This window comes from Coregonus clupeaformis, chromosome 35 (genome assembly GCF_020615455.1).
Source record: "Coregonus clupeaformis isolate EN_2021a chromosome 35, ASM2061545v1, whole genome shotgun sequence".
NCBI lineage: Eukaryota > Metazoa > Chordata > Actinopteri > Salmoniformes > Salmonidae > Coregonus > Coregonus clupeaformis.
Window position 1 is genome coordinate 11,671,086 of NC_059226.1, and position 24,542 is coordinate 11,695,627.

At 41.8% G+C, this 24,542-nt stretch overlaps 1 protein-coding gene across 1 annotated transcript in view; it reads left to right on the forward strand.

The window, feature by feature from the left end:
• Positions 1 to 280: 280 nt before the first annotated feature.
• Positions 281 to 24,542, forward strand: part of LOC121550234 (protein FAM171A2) — a 77,197-nt gene continuing 52,935 nt past the window's right edge. Inside the window, exons 1-2 of the mRNA XM_041862403.2 lie at positions 281 to 492; positions 19,414 to 19,641. Coding sequence (XP_041718337.2) covers positions 327 to 492; positions 19,414 to 19,641 — 394 coding nt within the window. The 5' untranslated portion in view covers positions 281 to 326. The remainder of the gene's footprint in view (positions 493 to 19,413; positions 19,642 to 24,542) is intronic.

The following is a 24,542-nucleotide window of genomic DNA, read 5'->3' on the forward strand; positions in this document are numbered from 1 at the left end:
AAAACAAATGCAAATAAATAGTGGCTATTGTGAATGCAATCAGACAGGTAGCCTTCTTTTAAGTGAATTGGAACACTGTGTACTTACATTGTAATTACACTGTCCTCCTAATGGGGTTTGCGATGGACTTATCTGGGCCCGTAGATCTTCATAGAGGCCCATCTGTGAACACACTCTACTTTGGTACCGTTAGGGGGCGATCACGACCACCCACTATGCAGAGCAAGCGTCCCCTCCCACGTAGGACAATGGAATTGTGAAGCCACTCTGGAGCGCGAGCAGAGCAAGGAGTGGGCATCCGAGGCAGCGCGGAAAGGGAGCAGTCAATGCCAACCTCAAAAGCAATATGGATGAATGGCCACCAAAGTGGAATTGGTGATGTCGCAGTAAGAATGCCACCGCCGCACATATCTCGTCTTCTTTTTCTCATTATTTTTCTCGGCAATCTTTGGGAAGGATTTGCTAAATCCATTCCGATCCAGGGAGCACTTGGTGAGTTATTCGTAGAGATTCGAGTTTTGAGGGGAAAATCTATGGTGGGGAATAGGATATGCTTCTACAGCTAACGCATTGGCTGTTGTTATTATTTGTGCCCCTTGTCAGTGATGAGGACGAGTTATTATGTAACTGTTCATTTATTACGCTATAACAGGCTACGCACGAATGGATACAATGTAGTCGCAGCATGCTCTAGTCTTGTGGCTACTTCATTGCATTCGAGAATGGAATAGTGCTTCAGGTTTTAAACAAAGGATCCTGAACTGCAGCCCCCTCCCCTGATGGGCCATCTGTAGGTTAAATATGTAGGTCAATCTAACTTAAAGGTAAGCTATATAGACTATCAATAGCAGTTGCATTATTCCGTTACGATGTGCGATCTGAGTTGTGCGATAGCAATTAGGCTACGATGAGGCGTCAGCTTAGTTCAAACTTCTATCTCTACCCAGTCCGTTAACTTTATGTAACTCTGGAAGATCCCAACCTGATCTTTTCAATTAGCAAACGGTCAATTGTCAGACACCAACGGTTAGTATAACTATTTGTTATCAAAGTCAACTTATTGAGAAAAGCATTCCATGCAAGAAAAATAGGCCTATAAGAGCTTCAAGTCTTATAACCGGTATAGCACGAGCTCATGTGCATTTGTGAATGCGAGATGGTCGACAAGCTTGTTTTGGCTACTGTCATCTGCACGCACCCGTTGTTGTTGTTGTTGTTGTTATGTCCCACGAGGCCTCATGAATGGCCAAAGGACATTATAATGTCAACAATGTTTGTTTGGGGTTTGCAGGACTTTTGACACATTTCAGTTATCCTATTTCAATTCAGTTTCTCTGCAGGAATCATTTCACCATTTTATAACCATATACAATGTACATTTTTATCATTGATTGTTTATTATTATTATTATTATTATTATTATTATTAAATAGACTATGGTTTGCAATGAAACAGACTGATATAGGCCTACTGTCTTTCTGCTGTCATAGTAACTGAATGATAGAAGAGGGGACTTCCAAGGTGCTTGAAGTGGATGCTAGTGTCAATGCTTGGTAGTGCTTTAGCTAGTGTCAATGCCATGGTAATTTGTCCATTGGGAATCCTGCCCCATCCCCTCGTAGTGACCTCTGTGCTGTCTCCTACCTTCAACTGGTCCAAGCACGGTTTAGTGCAGATGCATTCCATATGTTGCAATTCCTTGTAGATGCCTCTTTTTAGAGCTAAGCAGGCTTTTAAGAAGTCGTGTCCATCATCTATATTTCATTAGCTAAGCTGTTTCCCAACAAAGAAGCCTATTTCTGGAAGATGTGCTTATTACTTAGTGCTTTGGACAAGTTTGTCAAGATGGGTAGAGCTTCTTAACCGGACATGTCTCTAATATTATCTATGAATAATCATAGATTATCCATGTGAATACCACTAGTTACACTGACTGAGCAAGCTGGTTGTGGTTGGTCTAATAGTTTGTCCTTACAGTATAGCTATATAGTTTCTTGAAACACTTTCAAATGGGAAATCACATCAAAGTCAATCATATTTCTACTGGAGAGACAGGAAATGTTGATTCATGTTGATTCATTCATTTGAAGGTGCTGTCGTCAACCCCGACCCCACCTTCACCCCATATTGATTTGTCAGACTGTGTTCTTTCATGACTTTATCATAGAGCTCATGACCTCAATCTCTCCTCAGAAGTAAAGGCCCCTTTGAAGTAGTCAGAGAGCTTGGATGGGAAACTAAGTCGAGTCGCTGAAATAATTTGGCGCTTGTGGATTGAGCTGAGGCCGGGAAGCTTGGGCTGACTGCTAAAAAGCTTGAGTGTCGCTCTTTTTTATCACAGTAGAAATTCCTTTCTTTTAACAGCACAGTGACTTGCAATGTTCTTTCGGCTCAGTAGCTCAGCAAGAATGAGATGAATCACCAGAGCCTATCAAAAAGGGCTACTATAACCAATTAAATGCTTGGTCTAGGAAGAACAAGGAAATTATTTCAGAGATCAGTGGAGGGTGATGCTGTGGACATAATCAACGCATGCCAGACTGTCTTCTTGTGTCAGCTCAGCTCCTCCTGAAGATGCATATTTAGTTACGGGTAGATGTTGGTGACGTCCCAAATGGCACCCTATTTCCGATATGCCCTGGTTAAAATTAGTGCGCTTCATGGGGAATAGGGTGCCATTTGGGATGTAGAGTTTTGGTACACACTCTCTGCAGCATCCGTTATCAAGGCATACATATTAATGAAATACTGTTGAAATTAATTAAGAAGGGATTGAACGCAGCCATGGGGATGTTATTTATTCAGTGAATAACATTATCATTTAGTCTAATAGCCAATATTCAATGTAAGCCTGACGTCCCCAGAGAGAAGGTTTGTATGGTAGAGGAGTTAAGGGTACTTTGAAATACTATGTATGGAAATGGGTCAACATGTCTTATTTTTACAAACAAATTTGACCTTTCACTGACATCAGAAATCATCATATCTGAATTATTGTCCTGAAAAGGAAATTTTGATACAAGGTCATCTTCAGTTTGATGGAAACCGTACTCTTGGTTTATCTTAACATTATTTCACGCTGAATTCTGCTGATCAGAGTGACTGAGTGGAATGTGTCCTCACTCTGTCACGTGATGTTGTTGCCATGGTAATCTGTTCATGTTGAGTCCTGCCCCTTCCCCTCTCAGTGACCTCTGGGTTGTCTCCTACCCAGTTGAGGCGGTTTGTCACATGTTCATTTGTGGCTTTCTTTTGAAGTTCATGTTTATCTTTCTTACAAGAGCAAGGTGCTGTCTGTCATTCAAGGCTGAAAGAAACCCTAATAATGATATGCGCCATCATAACTGAGATAATCATACGATCGGTGATCCTTCTATGGTACGTCTCCTTGAATTTTCAAACGTCTATGGTGTACTGCTAGCTACTTAGCGCCTGAGGTTGATTAAAAAACTATTTTGTGAGGATGGAGGCAGTGTTGCTGTTGTTGAGATCAGGGGTTTATGTAAAAGCATCAGCTGTGAATACTTGCAGACTGACTGTGCCCAGTGCCCAGAGCAACAACCAAACCATGAAAAATGTATGTTATTCTTGGGCTGTTTCTGCATGACCAACACCTGACTGTCCTAATCGGTCTGACAGCCTGTGCAGCCTGCCCCGGTGTGTCGACAATAGCCGGCTGAGGCCTGGCCAGGCAGGGGTCTAATGTGAGCTGACTGCCATGGCTTTGTGTTGTCTGTTCTGTACCCCCAATCTTTCTCTCCACTGCCGCTGGGCAGGTGAACCATACAGGCTCACATTCATAATTGTTCAGATTCGTAATTGTTTGGCAGTTCAGTCCCTTCTGTAGGGACTAGGTTTTATTGAGATCTAGGTTTTATTGTGTTTTTCAGAGAGCAAAAAGATACATTTTCTTGTTTGTTTTCTATCGACGTCATGGGGTAGTTCAGTCACAGGGTGGTTGTTCTGTATAGCTACACTTCAAGGGTAGTCTGTCCATATCTATACACTGCTGCACTTTGAGCCTCTATCGCAGGGGTCGGCAACAGGCGGCCAGTGGGCCAAAACCTTTCTTTTAGTTTTTGGTCCAAAAAAACTGTACAATCACCAGGAACTCAGCAAAAATGTGTTTAATTAGGAAAACTATTCCCACGAATAAAACCCCCCACACGTGATCATGTCTCAATGTAATCAAGGTATGATTTTTGGCCATAGTTGTGGTCAATTTGCAGTGTACAAATTATTATAATTATGTTTCCGGCCCCCGAACCATCCGCTCCGACAAAAATCATCCTTCAGCTGAATCTAGTTGCCTACCCCTGCTCTATCGGTTGTTTTTAAAATATTTTTATGCCTCCAGCATCCACATACAGTTATTCTTGAGTTTCTCCTTCATTGTGGTCATTGGGGACCACTTTTTCTGATGGATTAGGCCTACAATCTCTCCAGGTCATATTATTTGATATTTGATAAATGCTGATCTGGATTGTGGATCTTGTGAGAATCAAAAAAATGGATGGCTATATTGTGATGTGAAAATGTTGTCTCACTAAACCGTCCAGGGGAAATAGTAGGCAGTGTAGAGTAGACATGAGCTTATGTTAAATATGGAAGCAATGTCAAGGAGAGGTCAGTTCTAATTAGCAATTCAATCATTTCTTTTTAATTATACATTCGACTGCTGGGAGTGGAGCTGAGGCATGTGCAAATGAGTTGGTTTCTACTGAAAAGTGGTAGCCTGGTCCCAGATCTGTTTGTGCTGTCTTACCAAATAATAATAATATAATATGCCATTTAGCAGACGCTTTTATCCAAAGCGACTTACAGTCATGCGTGCATACATTTTTTTGTGTATGGGTGGTCCCGGGGATCGAACCCACTACCTTGGCGTTACAAGCGCCGTGCTCTACCAGCTGAGCTACAGAGGACCACATCATATAGTCACAATGACCGTAGGAGTTGGCAAGACAGCACAAACAGATCTAGGACCAGGCTAGAAAGAGTGGGTCTGTCTGACTCATAAGATCTTGCTTTGACTGACATCCCTGTATTAGAACTCAGAGCACCGTGGACCGGGACCAGCCAGTCTGTTTTGCTGCAGCAGTAGCCTATGAAGGGGGTGCTGGCTATATGCCGAGGAATTTTTGCCCGGGCAGCTGTACAGTGGGAGGAATCCGACTATTGACACCTAACACCCTCTCTCCTCTCAGAGGAGACTAGTAGAGCTGTCTGGACATAGCATAGTAGCACAGCATAGCACCCCTTTGGAAATATAGAGAGCCTAACACACCTGGCGCAGTCCTGCTATAACAGGGACCAGCCCTACTCATTGAGGACTCAGTCTTTTCTTTTATTCTATAGAAGGTCTTTATTGGTTGTTCTTAAGCACAACAAAAGTCAGGTCCATGCATGGATTTTCACAGCAAAAGTTTTCCATGGCTTTTGTGTGCAGGACACAGGTTAATGTAATGGTGGTCCTTATTTTTTTGACCATACAGTATATATAGGTGGACTGTCATTCAAGTTATATACACATATTCTTCCTAGGCTGATGATGGCATATTTTAACAAATATCATTCGTACTGGACATTTTGTTGACACTGGTCGCATTTCTTTTTTTGAAATATTTTTAGACCAACAACTGTTTCTTGTTTCCGCACAATGGGTGGATCCCTGAACCGTGGCTCTTTCCTCAAATTCTTGCCTTGTGACTTTATTTTCCTCCTAATAAAAGTTATTCTGGAATGAGATTAATTTACAGCAAAAGTGAGCCTGATAAAATCTCAACAACCTGCCTTGTCTCTAAACAAGGACTGCCAGCAAGCAATACCTAAAGATATCGTTTGACTTGCTATATATACACTGCTCAAAAAAATAAAGGGAACACTTAAACAACACAATGTAACTCCAAGTCAATCACACTTCTGTGAAATCAAACTGTCCACGTAGGAAGCAACACTGATTGACAATACATTTCACATGCTGTTGTGCAAATGGAATAGACAACAGGTGGAAATTATAGGCAATTAGCAAGACACCCCCAAAAAAGGACTGGTTTTGCAGGTGGTGACCACAGACCACTTCTCAGTTCCTATGCTTCCTGGCTGATGTTTTGGTCACTTTTGAATGCTGGCGGTGCTTTCACTCTAGTGGTAGCATGAGACGGAGTCTACAACCCACACAAGTGGCTCAGGTAGTGCAGCTCATCCAGGATGGCACATCAATGCGAGCTATGGCAAGAAGGTTTGCTGTGTCTGTCAGCGTAGTGTCCAGAGCATGGAGGCGCTACCAGGAGACAGGCCAGTACATCAGGAGACGTGGAGGAGGCCGTAGGAGGGCAACAACCCAGCAGCAGGACTGCTACCTCCGCCTTTGTGCAAGGAGGAGCAGGAGGAGCACTGCCAGTGCCCTGCAAAATGACCTCCAGCAGGCCACAAATGTGCATGTGTCTGCTCAAACGGTCAGAAACAGACTCCATGAGGGTGGTATGAGGGCCCAACGTCCACAGGTGGGGGTTGTGCTTACAGCCCAACACCGTGCAGGACGTTTGGCATTTGCCAGAGAACACCAAGATTGGCAAATTTGCCACTGGCGCCCTGTGCTCTTCACAGATGAAAGCAGGTTCACACTGAGCACAGAGTCTGGAGACGCCGTGGAGAACGTTCTGCTGCCTGCAACATCCTCCAGCATGACCGGTTTGGCGGTGGGTCAGTCATGGTGTGGGGTGGCATTTCTTTGTGGGGCCGCACAGCCCTCCATGTGCTCGCCAGAGGTAGCCTGACTGCCATTAGGTACCGAGATGAGATCCTCAGACCCCTTGTGAGACCATATGCTGGTGCGGTTGGCCCTGGGTTCCTCCTAATGCAAGACAATGCTAGACCTCATGTGGCTGGAGTGTGTCAGCAGTTCCTGCAAGAGGAAGGCATTGATGCTGTGGACTGGCCCGCCCATTCCCCAGACCTGAATCCAATTGAGCACATCTGGGACATCATGTCTCGCTCCATCCATCAACGCCACGTTGCACCACAGACTGTCCAGGAGTTGGCGGATGCTTTAGTCCAGGTCTGGGAGGAGATCCCTCAGGAGACCATCCGCCACCTCATCAGGAGCATGCCCAGGCGTTGTAGGGAGGTCATACAGGCACGTGGAGGCCAAATACACTACTGAGCCTCATTTTGACTTGTTTTAAGGACATTACATCAAAGTTGGATCAGCCTGTAGTGTGGTTTTCCACTTTAATTTTGAGGGTGACTCCAAATCCAGACCTCCATGGGTTGATACATTTGATTTCCATTGATAATTTTTGTGTGATTTTGTTGTCAGCACATTCAACTATGTAAAGAAAAAAGTATTTAATAAGATTATTTCATTCATTCAGATCTAGGATGTGTTATTTTAGTGTTCCCTTTATTTTTTTGAGCAGTGTAGTATTCAGTTCGGCTAGGATACTCACAGTTCATATCCAACTTTCCTGCCCTTTGTAATGGACGAAAATCTTCTCCTTGGAAAATGGGATATTTTGAAAGGCTTTCAGTAAGAAACCATATCAAATCCTCTGTCGATTAGCATTTAAAACTAAGTCCCCTCATTATTTTCTGCTTGTACTGTATTATCTCAAATGTGTTAAGTGGGCTTCCACATTTTAATCTGGATTATGTTTGAGAACTGTTGACTAATTTGGCATGTAAGCCTATTTGCCACACATACCCATTTTAGAAAATGTCCAAAGATAATTTTCTCCCATATTCCCAAAATACAGTTGGAGCACAACATATATTGTAAAGAAAGAATGTCACAAAAACACTGGTGAGAAAATACTGGAGCCAAATAGTTAAGTAAGATAACACATTTTAGTCGACGCTCTTATCCAGAGTGACTTACAGGAGCAATGACGGTTAAGTGCCTTGCTCAAGGGCACATCGAAAGGTTTTTCACCTAGTCAGCTCAGGGATTCGAACCAGCGAGCTTTCGGTTACTGGCCCAACACTCATACCTGCCGCCTTATGACATTGCAAAGAAAATGCAAAACAGTTGCAGGAAATGATGGACACAATAAGGTTGTCAGTTTCTCAACTACCCTTTCTCTGTGTGAGGATGAGTGTGCTACATCGTCATGATATCATTCCTTGATTTATGATGTTATGTTAACGCATGATCAGCCATAATTAAATCAAGAGATACTGACACTCTACAAGGTTGTTGTATGTATGTCAGTGCCAGATACTGTATGGAGATACTGCATGAAAGGCTCTGTGTATGTAATTCACCTCCACATGCTAGTTTCTCTAGCTACTCCTCTTAATCCTCTCACTGACCACATGCAATACAAGCCAATGTGATGTCCCAGGCCAGCTTTAAACATCTGGGCTAGGCTGCAGAGATCCAAAACATCTGGACTGATGACCAAGCAAGCAAGCTGCATCCCAGCAAGCTGCCGTGGCCTCACTCTGACCACAGATTATTCCAAGTGTAACCAGATTGTGCGTGTGTATTTGTGTTTTTTCCCTTCCAGCAGCTGTTTGATTCAGATACCATTCTTTTGCTCAGAGTGCTATGAGTGCCTGAACATCACATAGATTCAACAATCTTCTGTGACTAATGTATGACTATGTAACACAAAAGCTTTTGATACCATTAATATGTACTAGCCGGTGTTTTGTGTGGGCGCTGTTGAGCATTTTCATCGATGATTGCCATGGTAACATATTGCCGCATTCGGCCTGTTGGTTTGACATCAGGTTCTGTGGAATTGTGACTGTAACCGATGGAAGTATCGGTAATTTACACGCCTCTCATAGTCATGTGGGGAAATCTTGTGATTTGATTGGATTATTCACCACTTCCTTGTGCAAATGAGCAGAAACAATTACTATTACCCAGCAATGAAAAGTAATGACCCCTTAATGATATGAATCACTGTTCATAATTACAGATCAGAAATTACTATTGGTTTCATATGGAGAAGGATATACAGGGAATATATATATATTTTTTAAAGGATATGTATGTGTATGTATGTATGTATATATGTATGTGTGTATGTGTGTGTGTGTATGTGTGTGTGTATATGTGTATATGTGTGTATATATATATATATATATATATATATATATATATATATATAAAAACATGGGGGATTGGAAGTGATGCAGACAATTACATTGATAGAAGTTACAATCTATCTGCAATATTAAGCTGATCTACCCCCCAAAAAAGAAAAAAAAAACAGGGAAGTTGCTTTAACTCTGAGTTGATTGTAACGGTTATGTTTATACTTTGTCAGTCAGAAATTGTGCCATCTGTTTGATTGGTGTGTCTTATCCTGTTTTCTCTTATCAAGTGTATGTAGTGTCCTCTCCTTTCTCCTCTGGGATAATCAAGGGGACTGGCCTCTTGTCCACTGGGATCCTGGCTCTCAAGGAGATCACAGTAGGGGGAACTGTTTGTGGACTTTGGCTTGGAACTCGGAACTGTGTTTTCCTGTTCTAGAACAGCCTTGATGTGTCCTGTGAGGCTGTGATTCCACATGGAACAATGCCCTGCATGAGTGCCAACACGGTCTGACCTGTGGATGGGTTTCCTCTCTGGGGACACTCAGCAGTAGTTTATGACACTTGGAAATCACCCATATCAACATATCAACCTGTGTGTACTGTACTGTTAACATGCTGCTGAGGAACCTTCAATCTTTTTCATTTCATCAAAACCTTTACTTGTGTAACAACAAGCTAAGTAACAACAAGCTAAGCTATCATCACTTGCAGAGTTAGTCAGAAACCTCCACGCATGTTACGACAAAAGCACCAAATCATTCACTTTCTAAGCTCATCTCATGCTGGCTATTAGTGGAGAGTGGAGCTGTAGTTATTCTGAAATGTCTTGGTAAAGATCTCAAAGTTACTTTTAGGGCCCTTCTTGTGTGTAACCAAAGGTAGCTTTTTTAGCCTCGTAGGTGGTAGGGTTCAAGCTGAAAGTCTCATCCAAAGCTGTAACCCAACATTAAAGACCCCTACAAACCTTCACACACCATATAACTCTCCCCCTGGGCCCTGGTAGACAACAGTGCTGAGGCCTGAGAGAGACCCTCTCCACTGATGTGCTCCAGCTGTGAAGCTAACCCTGGACCCCCTCCAAGTCTCTCTTTCTCTCTCTCTTTCCCTCTCTGCTCTCTCTCTCTCTCTCTCTCTCTCTCTCTCGCTCTCTCTCCTCTCCCCTCTATGTGCAGCCTGGGGAAGTCCCGCATGATGACTTCCAGCTGGTCTATGTGAGTAGGGAGGAGGTGGAGGTGATTTGGTTTGATTTATCTCCTCTTAACTCTCTCCTCACCCTTGGTTCCTCTACCTCAAACCCTTTGTGTTTCATTTGGGGTAAGAGTGAGTCTCCTTAGATCAAAAAGTTTCCAAGGAGGTTTGACCTTGCTCACAGGAGAAGGACAGCCTTCCATCCTATCTGCCCTCTCAGGAAACTCCCCCAAACAGTTTTACAAGGCTGTCCAGATTGAGGAAGCCCTTATGGAAAAACCACATGATTTCACATGTGGAATATCACCTGATTTCACATGTGAAATGTCCACGTTTTGCACATGCAACATTATTTCATAATGTTATTATTATTATAAATAATGTAAAACCATGTGGTTTTGGAAAACTTCACGTGATGCTATTTCACATGAAGTTTCACGTGATCACACATTTTGGATTCATGGATAAAAATGTTAACATGATTCCCTACAAACAAAAATGTTGTTAGGAAGTCTCAGGGAACGTCATAAAATAGCTGCAATGTTTCCCTCTTACATACTTGACACACTTTGACATTGTGTATGTTTATTTATACAGTAATTATTATTCAACATGTCCTCACCTGGGATTTGAACTCACAACCTCCTGGTTCACGGTATTCCAATCTTCCTGCTATGCCACCATGTGTTCCTACACTTTGGACTTCAAAGTAAATCTCAGCTTTGTATAATACACTCAAGAATAGTATTATATTTATCATAGTGATTCAGGAGTAACATTAAAACAGAATAATATGCCCCACCAACATCAACTATACTATTTTAGTTATCAGTTAATCTGACTATTCTCTCATCATTTATTTTATTTACTTATCCGAGGTAAGTACATTTTGCTGAGATAAGTACATTTGATCAATGATGAGAGAATAGTCTGATTAACAGATAACTAAAATAGCAGTGCTAAGTGCAAATATATACTGTATTATAGTTAATGAATGTGTAGGGACTTGAGAATTCTACAGAAAGATCAGCATAACCCAAATCCGGAGGTTTGCGACTTCAAATCCAAGGTGGGGTCATATTGAAAAGTCAGTTTTAAGTGATCATGTCAAATGTAATTATATTGTCATTGGTTAAAGATTTTAAAACTTTTTTTATTACATAATTTAGCTCAACAGCGTACCATTTAGCTTAAAGCTAGAATCCTTAATTGAAACAATACGAAAGCTGTCACTCTGCCTGTGTTTTGGTGAAAAGCTGAGGGATGGACCTGGCGAAATGTAACCACTCTCAAATTCATAGACAGAGCCAAATTAAATGTTTTACCATGTTTTGAGGCTATAGTGTTTATTTACATTTATGTTGTTTACAAACATTGTAGTAAAACAAGCTTGTATTTTGGGTTGAACTAAGCTCATGAGGCATTTATAAGTTATATTCTTCAAGAATCAATGGATATATATCATTAATTGATAAGTCCCTAAATGGATATAGCAATTAAGGATTCCCTACTCTCTCTCGCGCTCTCTCTCCCTGAACAAACAAGACAGCTATCTCTCTTTCGCTCTCCCTGTGGCCCGTGGAGCCCTCTGTCACTGCATTGCATTCTGGAACAATTACTGCTTGCACTGAGACCACCTAATAGTGAGTGTGTAATTGATGGCACATTTTAACAAGAAGAGACAGCAGCAGTGTGTGTGTAGGCATTGGGACAGAGGAGCTAAAGACACATAATGAAGATGATCTCCGTTTTACATCCTCGTTCAGTGGAGGCTCCTAAGAGGAGGAAGGGGAGGACCATCCTCCTCAGTGAATTTCATAAAAATAAAATTAGTGAAACATTAAAAAAGTTATCCTTTTTAGATTGAACTATACTGAATATATTCACGTCACCAAATAATTGATTAAAACACACTGTTTTGCAATTAAGGTCTGCAGTAGCCACAACGGCACTCTGTAGGGTAGCACCATGGTGTAGCAGGAGGACAGCTAGTTTCCTTCCTCCTGACTTCAAAACAAAACCTAGGAGGCTCATGATTCTCATCCCCTTCCATAGACTTGCACAGTAATTATGACAACTTCTGGAGGACATCCTCCAAACTATCAGAGATCTTGCAGCATGAACTGACATGTTGTCCACCCAATCAAAGGATCAGAAAATTAATCTAGGACTGAAAGCATAAGCTGCAGCTAGATAGCACAGCAGTGCATACAATGAAGGAGCAAGAGAGAGAGAGAGAGCTAGCTATATTCCATTGTCTTTTTCCCCAAACTTTCACTTAGCTAGCGAATGCAGCTAGGTAGTTTAGCCTACTCAAACACCCGGCTCAAACAGCGAGGGATGCTATGTTAGCTAGCTGGTTATGGCTATTCAATGCTGGAACTCTTCCAAGTCAAGGTAAGCTTTTGGTTTTATTAATTTATTGCCACCGGGGCCCGCCGGTGTAACTGCTAAACTGCTAGCTGACTGTACACTGTACTGCATGATTCTAGCGGGTTTACTAACGCGTTAGTTCTAGTAGTTATATTGACTTTAGCTAATATGGTAACAACGATGTAGGCTGTGTGTAGCAGTTATGATATGAAGGTTTGGCTTGGAACGTTTTTTTCGCCTGATCTGAGACAGTTTATGTTTTGTGCACTGAAGTCCACAAGCAAAGGGAAAAGGTGAGAGGAGGAGAGTGCGTAGATGCGAGAAGGAGTTATACAACGAGCAAAAATGTGCATGCTGTTTGTATGTGGCTGCTATGAAAGTGAACTGTGTTTGCGTGTGATCAAGTGTGTATTCATTCTGCCGATTCTGTTGAAAAACATTTCTTAAATGGAAGCAAACGGAACGAAACTGGGATATACATACTGGAATTTGTCCAATAGAAACTCTCGTTTGCAACTGTTGGACTAATGATTACACCCTAGATCAGCTAGATGCAGGCAAGAGTGTGCAAGGCGGTATTGAATGTGTCACTGTCTGTCACCTTGATTTCTCAAATTAATAATCTCGACCTGTGTACTTATGTTTTAAACGTTCATTCATAGGCTAAGTTAGGTTGTAGCAACCTCATGATGGGTATAGAGAAAATGTGAGTATCATGTTGTAGCCTAAACCTATTGATGTTACATTGAGCTGGGTGAATGGAATATGAATGACAGTCATATTCTGTATAGAAATAAGGCCATGATCATAAAAAAAAAAAATTGTCCTCCCTCATCTTAAACGTCACCGACCGCCACTGTCCTCATTCACCCCCTAAACCTCATCATTAGTAACCCACAAGTATGCTTAAATAGGTTTGTGCATCATGTCTGGGGAGGCTAAAGAAAGAAAGTGTGTGAACATTGAATACAGCTGATTTCTATTCAAATAGCCTACAGTACCTCAATCAGCAAAATCACCCATTTATATTGAGCTGCGTAGTGTGAGCAAGGTGTGAAGTGACTAGATGAGCTTTGGCCCGTACCCATAATGAGATGGCTCAGATCAGATCGTGGTGGGTAATGTCTGTGTTAAACAATAGAATGTAAATGAGCCTACTGCACATACAGGAAGAGCTGGCTGTGAGCAAACATGGAAATGGGACGTTGTTGGAATGCCAACGCCACCCTGCTGCTCAGCTTCCCTCAGCCTTTCCTGAATACCCATCTGCAGAGGGAGGAAGGGAAGGAGGAAGGTGGTAAAAATAGAGAGAGGTACCAGGGAGGGGGAGAGAGAGCCTATTCTCATTGACGAAAGTTGAAGAGGCACCGCAACGAGATTTTAATTGACATAATACAGTGGGGAAAAAAAGTATTTAGTCAGCCACCAATTGTGCAAGTTCTCCCACTTAAAAAGATGAGAGAGGCCTGTAATTTTCATCATAGGTACACGTCAACTATGACAGACAAACTGAGAAAAAAAATTCCAGAAAATCCCATTGTATGATTTTTAATGAATTTATTAGCAAATTATGGTGGAAAATAAGTATTTGGTCACCTACAAACAAGCAAGATTTCTGGCTCTCACAGACCTGTAACTTCTTCTTTAAGAGGCTCCTCTGTCCTCCACTCGTTACCTGTATTAATGGCACCTGTTTGAACTTGTTATCAGTATAAAAGACACCTGTCCACAACCTCAAACAGTCACACTCCAAATTTCACAATGGCCAAGACCAAAGAGCTGTCAAAGGACACCAGAAACTAAATTGTAGACCTGCACCAGGCTGGGAAGACTGAATCTGCAATAGGTAAGCAGCTTGGTTTGAAGAAATCAACTGTGGGAGCAATTATTAGGAAATGGAAGACATACAAGACCACTGATAATCTCCCCTCGATCTGGGGCTCCACGCAAGATCTCACCCCGTGGGGTCAAAATGATCACAAGAACGGTGAGCAAAAATCCCAGAACCACACGGGGGGACCTAGTGAATGACCTGCAGAGAGCTGGGACCAAAGTAACAAAGCCAACCATCAGTAACACACTACGCCGCCAGGGACTCAAATCCTGCAATGCGAGACGTGTCCCCCTGCTTAAGCCAGTACATGTCCAGGCCCGTCTGAAGTGCATTTGGATGATCCAGAAGAGGATTGGGAGAATGTCATATGGTCAGATGAAACCAAAATATAACTTTTTGGTAAAAACTCAACTCGTCATGTTTGGAGGACAAAGAATGCTGAGTTGCATCCAAAGAACACCATACCTACTGTGAAGCATGGGGTTGGAAACATCATGCTTTGGGGCTGTTTTTCTGCAAAGGGACCAGGACGACTGATCCGTGTAAAGGAAAGAATGAATGGGGCCATGTATCGTGAGATTTTGAGTGAAACCCTCCTTCCATCAGAAAGGGCATTGAAGATGAAACGTGGCTGGGTCTTTCAGCATGACAATGATCCCAAACACACCGCCCGGGCAACGAAGGAGTGGCTTCGTAAGAAGCATTTCAAGGTCCTGGAGTGGCCTAGCCAGTTTCCAGATCTCAACCCCATAGAAAATCTTTGGAGGGAGTTGAAAGTCTGTGTTGCCCAGCGACAGCCCCAAAACATCACTGCTCTAGAGGAGATCTGCATGGAGGAATGGGCCAAAATACCAGCAACGGTGTGTGAAAACCTTGTGAAGACTTACAGAAAACGTTTGACCTGTGTCATTGCCAACAAACGGTATATAACAAAGTATTGAGAAACTTTTGTTATTGACCAAATACTTATTTTCCACCATCATATGCCAATAAATTCATAAAAAATCCTACAATGTGATTTTCTGGATTTTTTTTTCTCATTTTGTCTGTCATAGTTGACGTGTACCTATGATGAAAATTACAGGCCTCTCTCATCTTTTTAAGTGGGAGAACTTGCACAATTGGTGGCTGACTAAATACTTTTTTTCCCCACTGTATGTACATCAACTTTTCAATTTACATCACATCTTTGTCGTTGTGGCTGGCAACGTGACATTCTTGCTCTGCATCTCCAATTTACGGTAAACATCACAGTAGCCACTAGGCAGTAAACAAGTGTTACGGAGTTAAGAATGTGCGGTAAACTCACTCCAGCGCTAGCTTGAAATATTGCGGATGGAGCCATCCAATCAGTACCTTTTAGGTGTCTCAAACTGTTGGTACGTTGTCGAAGGCGATCACTGGTTCGAGCCCAGTATGGGGCAATCGGACAGTGGAGGAAGTTAAGCACATTGACCCGCGCTACACATGCAAACCTTTCATCTAAAACATAACACTATTACACTCTTGAATAATGGAACCAAACCATAATACACTCTTGAATAATGCAACAATTCACAACCATGTGCAAACAATTAAAGGGTTTATTTCTTGTTTGTACATGCATTAAATTAGCTTGCACAGCTGGCTCCTAGCTAGTAACGTTTGCATATCAAACATGAATATTGACCCCTCTCATACGAATATAAAGGTACTGTAACTATCATACAGTGTCGTTCATAGTATAATAGCTACAGAGCTTGCTATGTAGCAAACTAAACTAAATTATTTCTGCATTCTCCTTAGCTACATCATAATAGCTGCGTTAGGTAGTTAGCGGAATGCTGACGTTAGCCATAGCTCTTAGGCCTACATTACAATTTAAGTGTATTACATGAAAGGTTCACCCATTTTTAATGTTATATTGTTTTTGTGCATCTCTGAGTGATGTTCTATTGATTCCCTTGGTAATTTCGTGTTTTCATGTGTATCTGAGTTATTGGCGTTCAAGCAGGCAGAAATCAGACCGGGATGACCTAGCACTGAGATAAAGTCGCTGTCACTACACTGGAAGTTAATAGGAATACGACATTCAGATTGCGAAAACGTCTATCATACATGTCAGATTTCAATACTGGCCGATGTCATAACTCGGGAGGATGTCTTCTCTCCAATGAGCCATTGATCATATTTTTGCGATATTTGTACCTCGAGAAATGTGTAATTTAATGGAGGGTCTAGCACATTTTTCCTATTTGTCTGCCTCTTTAATCCAGGTGCTTTGCATTGTGCCGTTGCCAGAGATATTACAGAAAGGAGATAAGAATCCAATGAATGAAGGTAGGTATAACGCCCGACCTGTCGACTATCGACCAATCACGTTCATGCAGCGTCACGCGGTTGTTAAACTAATCTCGAAAGTACGTAATTTAATGATTCCAAAACTATACGATATTACAGATAGCAAATTCATTATCTCACATCTCAGAAAAGATGTTGACTAAATTCATGCTAATGTTGGGTTTTTGAGCTAGCGCCCAATCGTCCAGAATGCAACGCTCGGCCCATGGCGTAGCATGGCGAATGTTAGACTCCACTCTGTGAGGCACATCGATCTGCAGGTTGAACATGGTGAGATTGTAGACTCCTAATTTGATAGTGCAGTTTGTTTAGGCGATTTTACAGCTAACTACCTACTTTATATGCTGATATTGTCTTTGATATTGTGTGTAGCTACATTTGCTAGCTAGCTAGCCAACCTTATTATAAAACATTAGTGTTATTTAATACTGTAAATTAAAGGCATGAGTGGTTTTGGGTGGATTTTTCCTTTAAGTTACCTTACAAACCAGGCTTCATTATATAAATATCATGGAAGTCATTATATGAGGTAAAAAACATATTGCGACTGAAAACATTGATAATTCCCTGGGGACTTGATGAACTTCATAATTGCATAGCTAGCTAGATCTTATATTGCCTGGATGGTGGCTCAGTGCAGCACATTTAGATTCTTATACAGCGACAATTTCAGAATGTAACAGGCAGTTACTGCAATTTCGGGTGAATACTCAATAAAACAAGTCTTAAATATTATGAACACGTCTATACATTTCAGTTGTTTAAAAAACATTACTGTGCTATTGCTATTTTTACTGTAGTAGTGTTGGGCTCAACGAGACAATTATGTTTACACTGCCCTACTTGGAGGGGGGAAAGTGTCGTGCACAACCTCAGGAGGTAGCGGTCGAGACATGGTAAGTTTACATTGCAGTAATAAGTCCATTCACAGGATTTAGTTTGATACCTCTCAAGAATCTCCTTCAACTTTCATCAATGAAAAAGGACCAAAGAGATAGGTACCAGAGAGGGTGCTGGGAAAGATAGAGAGAGGGGCATACTCTAAGCCAGTTCAGTGTCAGGTTTAATATGAAAATATTTAATTTGCATCTCAATGTATTTCCTTCCATGATTTCAGCCTTTTAGCTCTTGGCTCTGTATCCTCAAATATTCAGGAAGCACTCTCATCAACCTCAGCTTGCTGCATTGGCACAATAAACAATATTCTGCCTAGCATTATATGGTGGACCACCAACAACCTACTGAAGTCGCAGAGAAAACGTTTTTGTAATGTGGGCACACAGAGGATTTCAGTACCTCTATTGAGTACCAGTTCATGAGATGTGATTTCCCTCATAGCCTCATGTGGGTTGTTGTGTTTGTTGATTCATGTTGTATGTTGATTATGGAGATGAGATGATATCATCTTCTCGGTATGCCACCATGGCACCAAGGAATCACTGGGCCTTGTCCTCCATGCTAGATGGAGCTGCCAAGCAACCCATTTTCCCAACATTATTTTCTGGGGACACCTCAGAGTATCCATAGCAACATGCATCAATTGAGCCATTGACCCATTTAGAATCAAAATAGTTTTCTGAAGGACTCTCTGGAGCATGTGAAAATGTGAACTGGGTTTTCTGAAGGACTCTCTGGAGCATATGAAAATGTGAACTGGGCCAATCAATGGTCCTGTGAATGGGCTAGCCGTACACACACACACGTGATTCTGCGAAACACATAGTGTTACAGTGGTACCCCCTACAGAGTCTGTATCACGGTCTGTTGAGAAAGAGTATCACAGCCAATAAAAGCAGCTGTTAATTGCAAAAATGTCTGTCAATAGACCTTGGACTGTGTGTGTGTGTGATCTCATGATCATGAGAGAGGATGTTTTCCATGGAATATATTATTGAACTGAATAACTAGAATTGTTCTGAACAGCTTATGAGGAGTATGCCTGTATGATCCAGGTCATCACCATGGGTACCAGAAAGCACATGGTCATAGCAGTGGAATCAGCCAGCCGTTCTGCCCCTCCAGACAGTTTGGCTGGGGTTTGGAGGATCAATCGAATCTGATGGCAGAAGTCCCAGCATGTCCTAATATGGTCGGGTACTAGACCGCTAAACTCCATTAAATGCTTTTTGATCTCATGGTAAACAACGATGAGTCATCATGCCTTGTCAGCTGAGAACTAGAACACTTGAACAGAGACAAGCTTGCTCTGTCATTTACTTTATTTAGGGCAAGATGACACTTGAATGTGTTATATGAGAGCAACACATTTCCTATTGTTAGCTACAAGGGAACTTAGAAACGACAACATTTAAAAAAACATTTTAGTATCCAGAGCGACTTTCATACTTTTGTCATACTGATCCCCCATGGGAATCGAACCCACAACCTTGGCATTGCAAGTGCCATGCTCTAACAACTGAGCTACACAGGACCAACTATATGTGAAAAAGCGTTGCTCTCCGATTGCAATAAGAGTTAATTGTAGAACTTGTACGGTGGTCTACAAGTTTAGCCTCCAACTTTTAATCAAAACCAAACAATACTTTTGTGCATTCACTGCAAATTATCCAGTAGATTTCTGATTTAGTTTGAATAATTTAATCATTCTATTTCCTATCTCTCCACAGAGGTGCTCATCAGAGTCCAGGTGTTTGACAACAGTGACCTTTCACCTCTGGCAGAGGCTGCAGTGGAGGTTTATGGGAACCAGTCTACCTTGGCATCCAGCAAGGCGGGCAAAGATGGCGTCGTCATGGTCACCTTCCTGTACCACCCTGGCACCTGGGTCATTGTCACGGCAACCAAACAGGGCTTTGTCACTAACTCTGCCCCCTGGCATGCCAGCCGCATCCCCTGTGAGTATAGTGTTTCATCCCTAACATGTCACTCTTTCACCTCAGGAATGAAAATAATGTTGTGTTGTTGTGGTTTACCACCATTCCATCAGTCTTATTCATACTACTTTGTGTGATCACTTTATGAGAACTTAATCCTCACAAAGCTATATTTTGAATACTGATGGCTAAACTATGCAAGTAATGGAAGAATTACAAGAATAATTACCAGAATCCTTTGGGACATTTGATGGAATCAGAGGCCATGATGCCATCATAAAGGAATGTCCAACAAGCCGTCTCTGCCGATCTATCCTCTGTGGGGTGTGGACAGTCCTACCCAGTTGTTGTTTAACCACACATCCCCCACCATATTTCACCTTCTTTGCCTCCTCCTCTCTGGGTCCACTGCCAGGGTGTTACCCCTGCGTCGGCACACCCCAGATGACTCCCACCATCTGCAGCATCTCTGTCTCCACCCGCCCACCCCATCTCACCCAGTTGTTGCTGTAGTGATATCCCACCCTCGGAGCTGCAAATTCAGCCGTAAGGGAAAGAGCTGTCCTGTCGGCACTAGCAGCTGGAAGCCACTTAGCTGTTAGTGCTGGTCTACTTTTAGCATCAGGGCCAAAAAGTGACAGGAGCCTGGGCCTGTATGAACTGTATGTTGTCCTCCACTATCCACCCTTAAGAGTTAACCAACCCCATGGCTGCATCATGGGCCCTGGTCAAAAGTAGTGTACTACATAGGGAATAGGGTGCCATTTGGGAGGCTGACCATGGCTGTGGTGTTTTTTATAGCATCTCTTCTCTGACCTGGCATTGGTCCTTGAGGGTGAAATTGCATGGATGCCAATGCCATCATGCAATGGATAGGGTTGTGACAATTTTTTAATAACCGTGCAATCGACGATTATGGATGAAGTCCGTCATGAAAATAAAATAACCGTCATAACTGTTTTAATGTTAAAAAAAAATATATTGGCTGCTAGATGTAAACCAGGATTACTTTTACTTTGCTGCTTTTGGGTAAAGTTTGACGACTTTAAATACATTTTATATTCAAGTCGACAAACTTTACCCAAAAGCAGCAAAATAAAAGTAATCCTGGTTTACATCTAGCAGCTAATATAAGGACAAAGGAGAGGAAGAAAAACTAGCTAGTTTTAGAATTTTGTGTTGTGGAACAAACAGCTAACTGAAGACGGGACGGCCAGGCAATGAAAAAGACGACACGTGCGGTAGGGTTGGGGGTATCCAGATTTTCATACATCATACGTTTCTGTACCATACCGGGGTATACGTCCTCTGCCTCCGATGTAAACAAACAACAAAGGGCACTCCGTTTTTGAACATACCCGAACCAAGGTGCATTTGGTGGCAGCAAGCATTGTAGACTAAGTTAAAGAGGGTACCCAGGTTATAGTTAACACTCAAAATCAGAAAAAATAATAGACACTACAGCCAGAGTCTTCCGAACAGCCTTACAAGGAGTCTAAACGTCGTGGCTTTGAGCAAGAAATTGACTGTCGGGAGTTAAATGGACTTGACATGGGGAGAGTCATTGTGGGAGATTTTGAAAGCTAAGGTAGGAACATATTTTTCCTTTACAAACTTGTTCTGTACTGTGAACTTAATCTGAGTATGTGCTTCATATTATCACATAGGCAGGAGGCCTACGTATTCTCAAATGTGTGTTCTGCTGTAGCCTACATTGATTTATTTTATTTTAAGTCATATTCCAATATTGTGATATTTGTTCTACCGCTACATTGATGTCTTGAAAATTAGGCTATAAGAAATTTGGACTTGTGTAAGCCCCACAGCTATACTCGAGTATGTGGGGTGTTCTGCAGTGACGTCTAAAATGCTTTGAATTAATCAGCACCTTGGAGAGCGCTGTCCATTTCTCCACAATAGATAGTAGGCTACTTGGCTGTTTAGTCTGCCTGCTGCCCTGCTACGTTGTGTTTGTCACTTCTTTTCTCTTACGGTACCTCAGAGCCCCCCGGATAACGCCCCCTCTCGCGCTCACTATGTGTTCCAGGACCTCCCGATTTACAAATTAAGCAGTGTGCATTGTAAGGACACCCCAACCTCTGATCCCAGGGTTGGGGTCAATTACATTATGAATTCAGTTAATTCAGGAAGTAAAGTTTCATTCCATTTCAGTTAGTATTGGAATAGAAAGTTGGCATTGGAATGTAAGTTTCCTTACTGAATTGAAACAGAATAGTCCCTAACCGTGTTTGATCCCTTCACTGATCTGGCTCCATGCCTTAGACTGTGGTGGGAATATTTCCTGTGGTTTCCATCGTCGTAATTCATCCCTCATACCGTTTGAGTTGATAATGTTCTGAAAGCATCTGTTGTCACTCGAACAGCCAGGTGGATTGATCCAGCACACATTCCTTGTTGATAGTCTCACTGAGGCCTCCAAGCTTTTAAAAGGCCAATAAGCTTTTAACTGCCATTCATTTGCGGGCAGAGAGCTGCTTCAGAAGTGATGGAACATTACTGTAGCTCTTTCCTCCATTATTCCAACCGCAGCACCTTTTTGATCCAATGCTTTTTTACCTGCACTCTCTGATACTGTAGCCTACATTCAATGACATACAGTACCAGTCAAAAGTTTGGACACACCTACTAATTCAAGGGTTTTAATTTTTTAAAACTATTTTCTACATTGTAGAATAATAATGAAGACATCATAACTATGAAATAACACATATGGAATCATGTAGTAACCAAAAAAGTGTTAAACAAATCAAAATATATTTTAGATTTTTAGATTCTTCAAAGTAGCCACCCTTTGCCTTGATGACTGCTTTGCACACTCTTGGCATTCTCTCAACCAGCTTCATGTGGTAGTCACATGGAATGCTTTTCCAACAGTCTTGAAGGAGTTTCCACATATGCTGAGCACTTTTTGGCTGCTTTTCCTTCACTCTGCAGTCCAACTCATCCCAAACCATCTCAATTGGGTTGAGGTCAGGTGATTGTGGAGGCCAGGTCATCTGATGCAGCACTCCATCACTCTCCTTCTTGGTCAAATAGCCCTTACACAGCCTGGAGGTGTTTTGGGTCATTGTCCTGTTGGAAAAACAAATGAAAGTCCCACTAAGCACAAACCAGGTAAGATGGCGTATCGCTGCAGAATGCTGTGGTAGCCATGCTGGTTAAGTGTGCCTTGAATTCTAAACAAATCACTGACTGTCACCAGCAAAGCACTCCCACACCATCACACTTCCTCCTCCATGCTTCACGGTGGGATCCACACATGCAGAGATCATCTGTTCACCTAATGTGCATCTCACAAAGACACGGCGGTTGGAACCAAAAATCTCTCATTTGTACTCATCAGACCAAAGGACAGATTTCCACCGGTCTACTGTCCATTGCTCGTGTTTCTTGGCCCAAGCAAGTCTCTTCTTCTTATTGGTCTCCTTTAGAAGTGGTTTCTTTGCAGCAATTTGACCATGAAGGCCTGATTCACGCAGTCTCCTCTGAACAGTTGATGTTGAGATGTGTCTTTTATTTTAACTGTGAAGCATTTATTTGGGCTGCAATTTCTGAGGCTGGTAACTCTAATGAACTTGTCCTCTGCAGCAGAGGTAACTCTGGGTCTTCCTTTCCTGTGGCGGTCCTCATGAAAGCCAGTTTCATCATAGCGCTTGATGGTTTTTGCGACTGCACATGAAGAAACTTTCAAAGTTCTTGAAATGTTCCGTATTGACTGACCTTCATGTCTTAAAGTAATGATGGACTGTCGTTTCTCTTTGCTTATTTGAGCTGTTCTTGCCATAATATGGACTTGGTCTTTTACCAAATAGGGATATCTTCTCTATAACAACCTTACCTTGTCACAACACAACTGATTAGCTCAAATGCATTAAGATGGAAAGAAATTCCACAAATTAACTTAACAAGGCACACCTGTTAATTGAAATGCATTCCAGGGAATATCTCATGAAGCTAGTTGAGAGAATGCCAAGAGTGTGCAAAGCTATCATCAATGCAAAGGGTGGCTACTTTGAAGCATCTCAAATATAAAATATATTTTGATTTGTTTAACACTTTTTTGGTTACAACATGATTCCAAATGTGTTATTTCATAGTTTTGATGTCTTCACTATTATTCTACAATGTAGAAAATAGTCAAAATAAAGAAAAACCTTGAATGAGTAGGTGTGTCCAAACCTTTGACGGGCACTGTTTGTTCATAATGATTGAATGAGGAACAATGTTCATCCAAGTGGTAAACCTCTTTCTTGTCTTTTTTTGTTTTCTTTTTGTGTTTCTCATTTTCACAAACCCTTTTAATTGCTCTTCCATTTCATATCTGCATTTGTTCCCCAGCCATTGTTGTCTCTGTCAACAAGTTCTCTCCACAGAGCACACACACTGTCAGCAGACTTAGCATTGTAAGTATGGGTATACAGAAATAGACAAACTCCAATGTCCCCAAGTTATCCCCCTGGGCCCTGCCTATTACCCCAATTAAGTTTCCATGGATTCTGGAATCGCTGAAGTCATTCTTAAGTGAACTGGATTGGTTAAATGAACTTCATTTGGAATATATTTCATAAGATATTTATTCTCTATAGGTCTATACTATAATCCTATTTAATTTAATTACAGTATATCCATATATATTCCTGAGCCATTTTAATAAGGCACTGTATGGAAATTGGAGAGGGCTGCAGAGTGCTGACAGCAGAACAGAATCATGTCTTTGATGATTGTGATAATGAGAATCCACTCGGTCTGTTTTCATTTCACAAACTTTATAGACACTTAAACCATTATGACATTGCAGAAATCTGAAGAGCAATGCTAGCCTGGTCTCAGTTCTGTTTATATAGTCAACTCATATGGTCGTTATCATAGGGTAGGATTTGGCAAGACTGCACAAACAGATC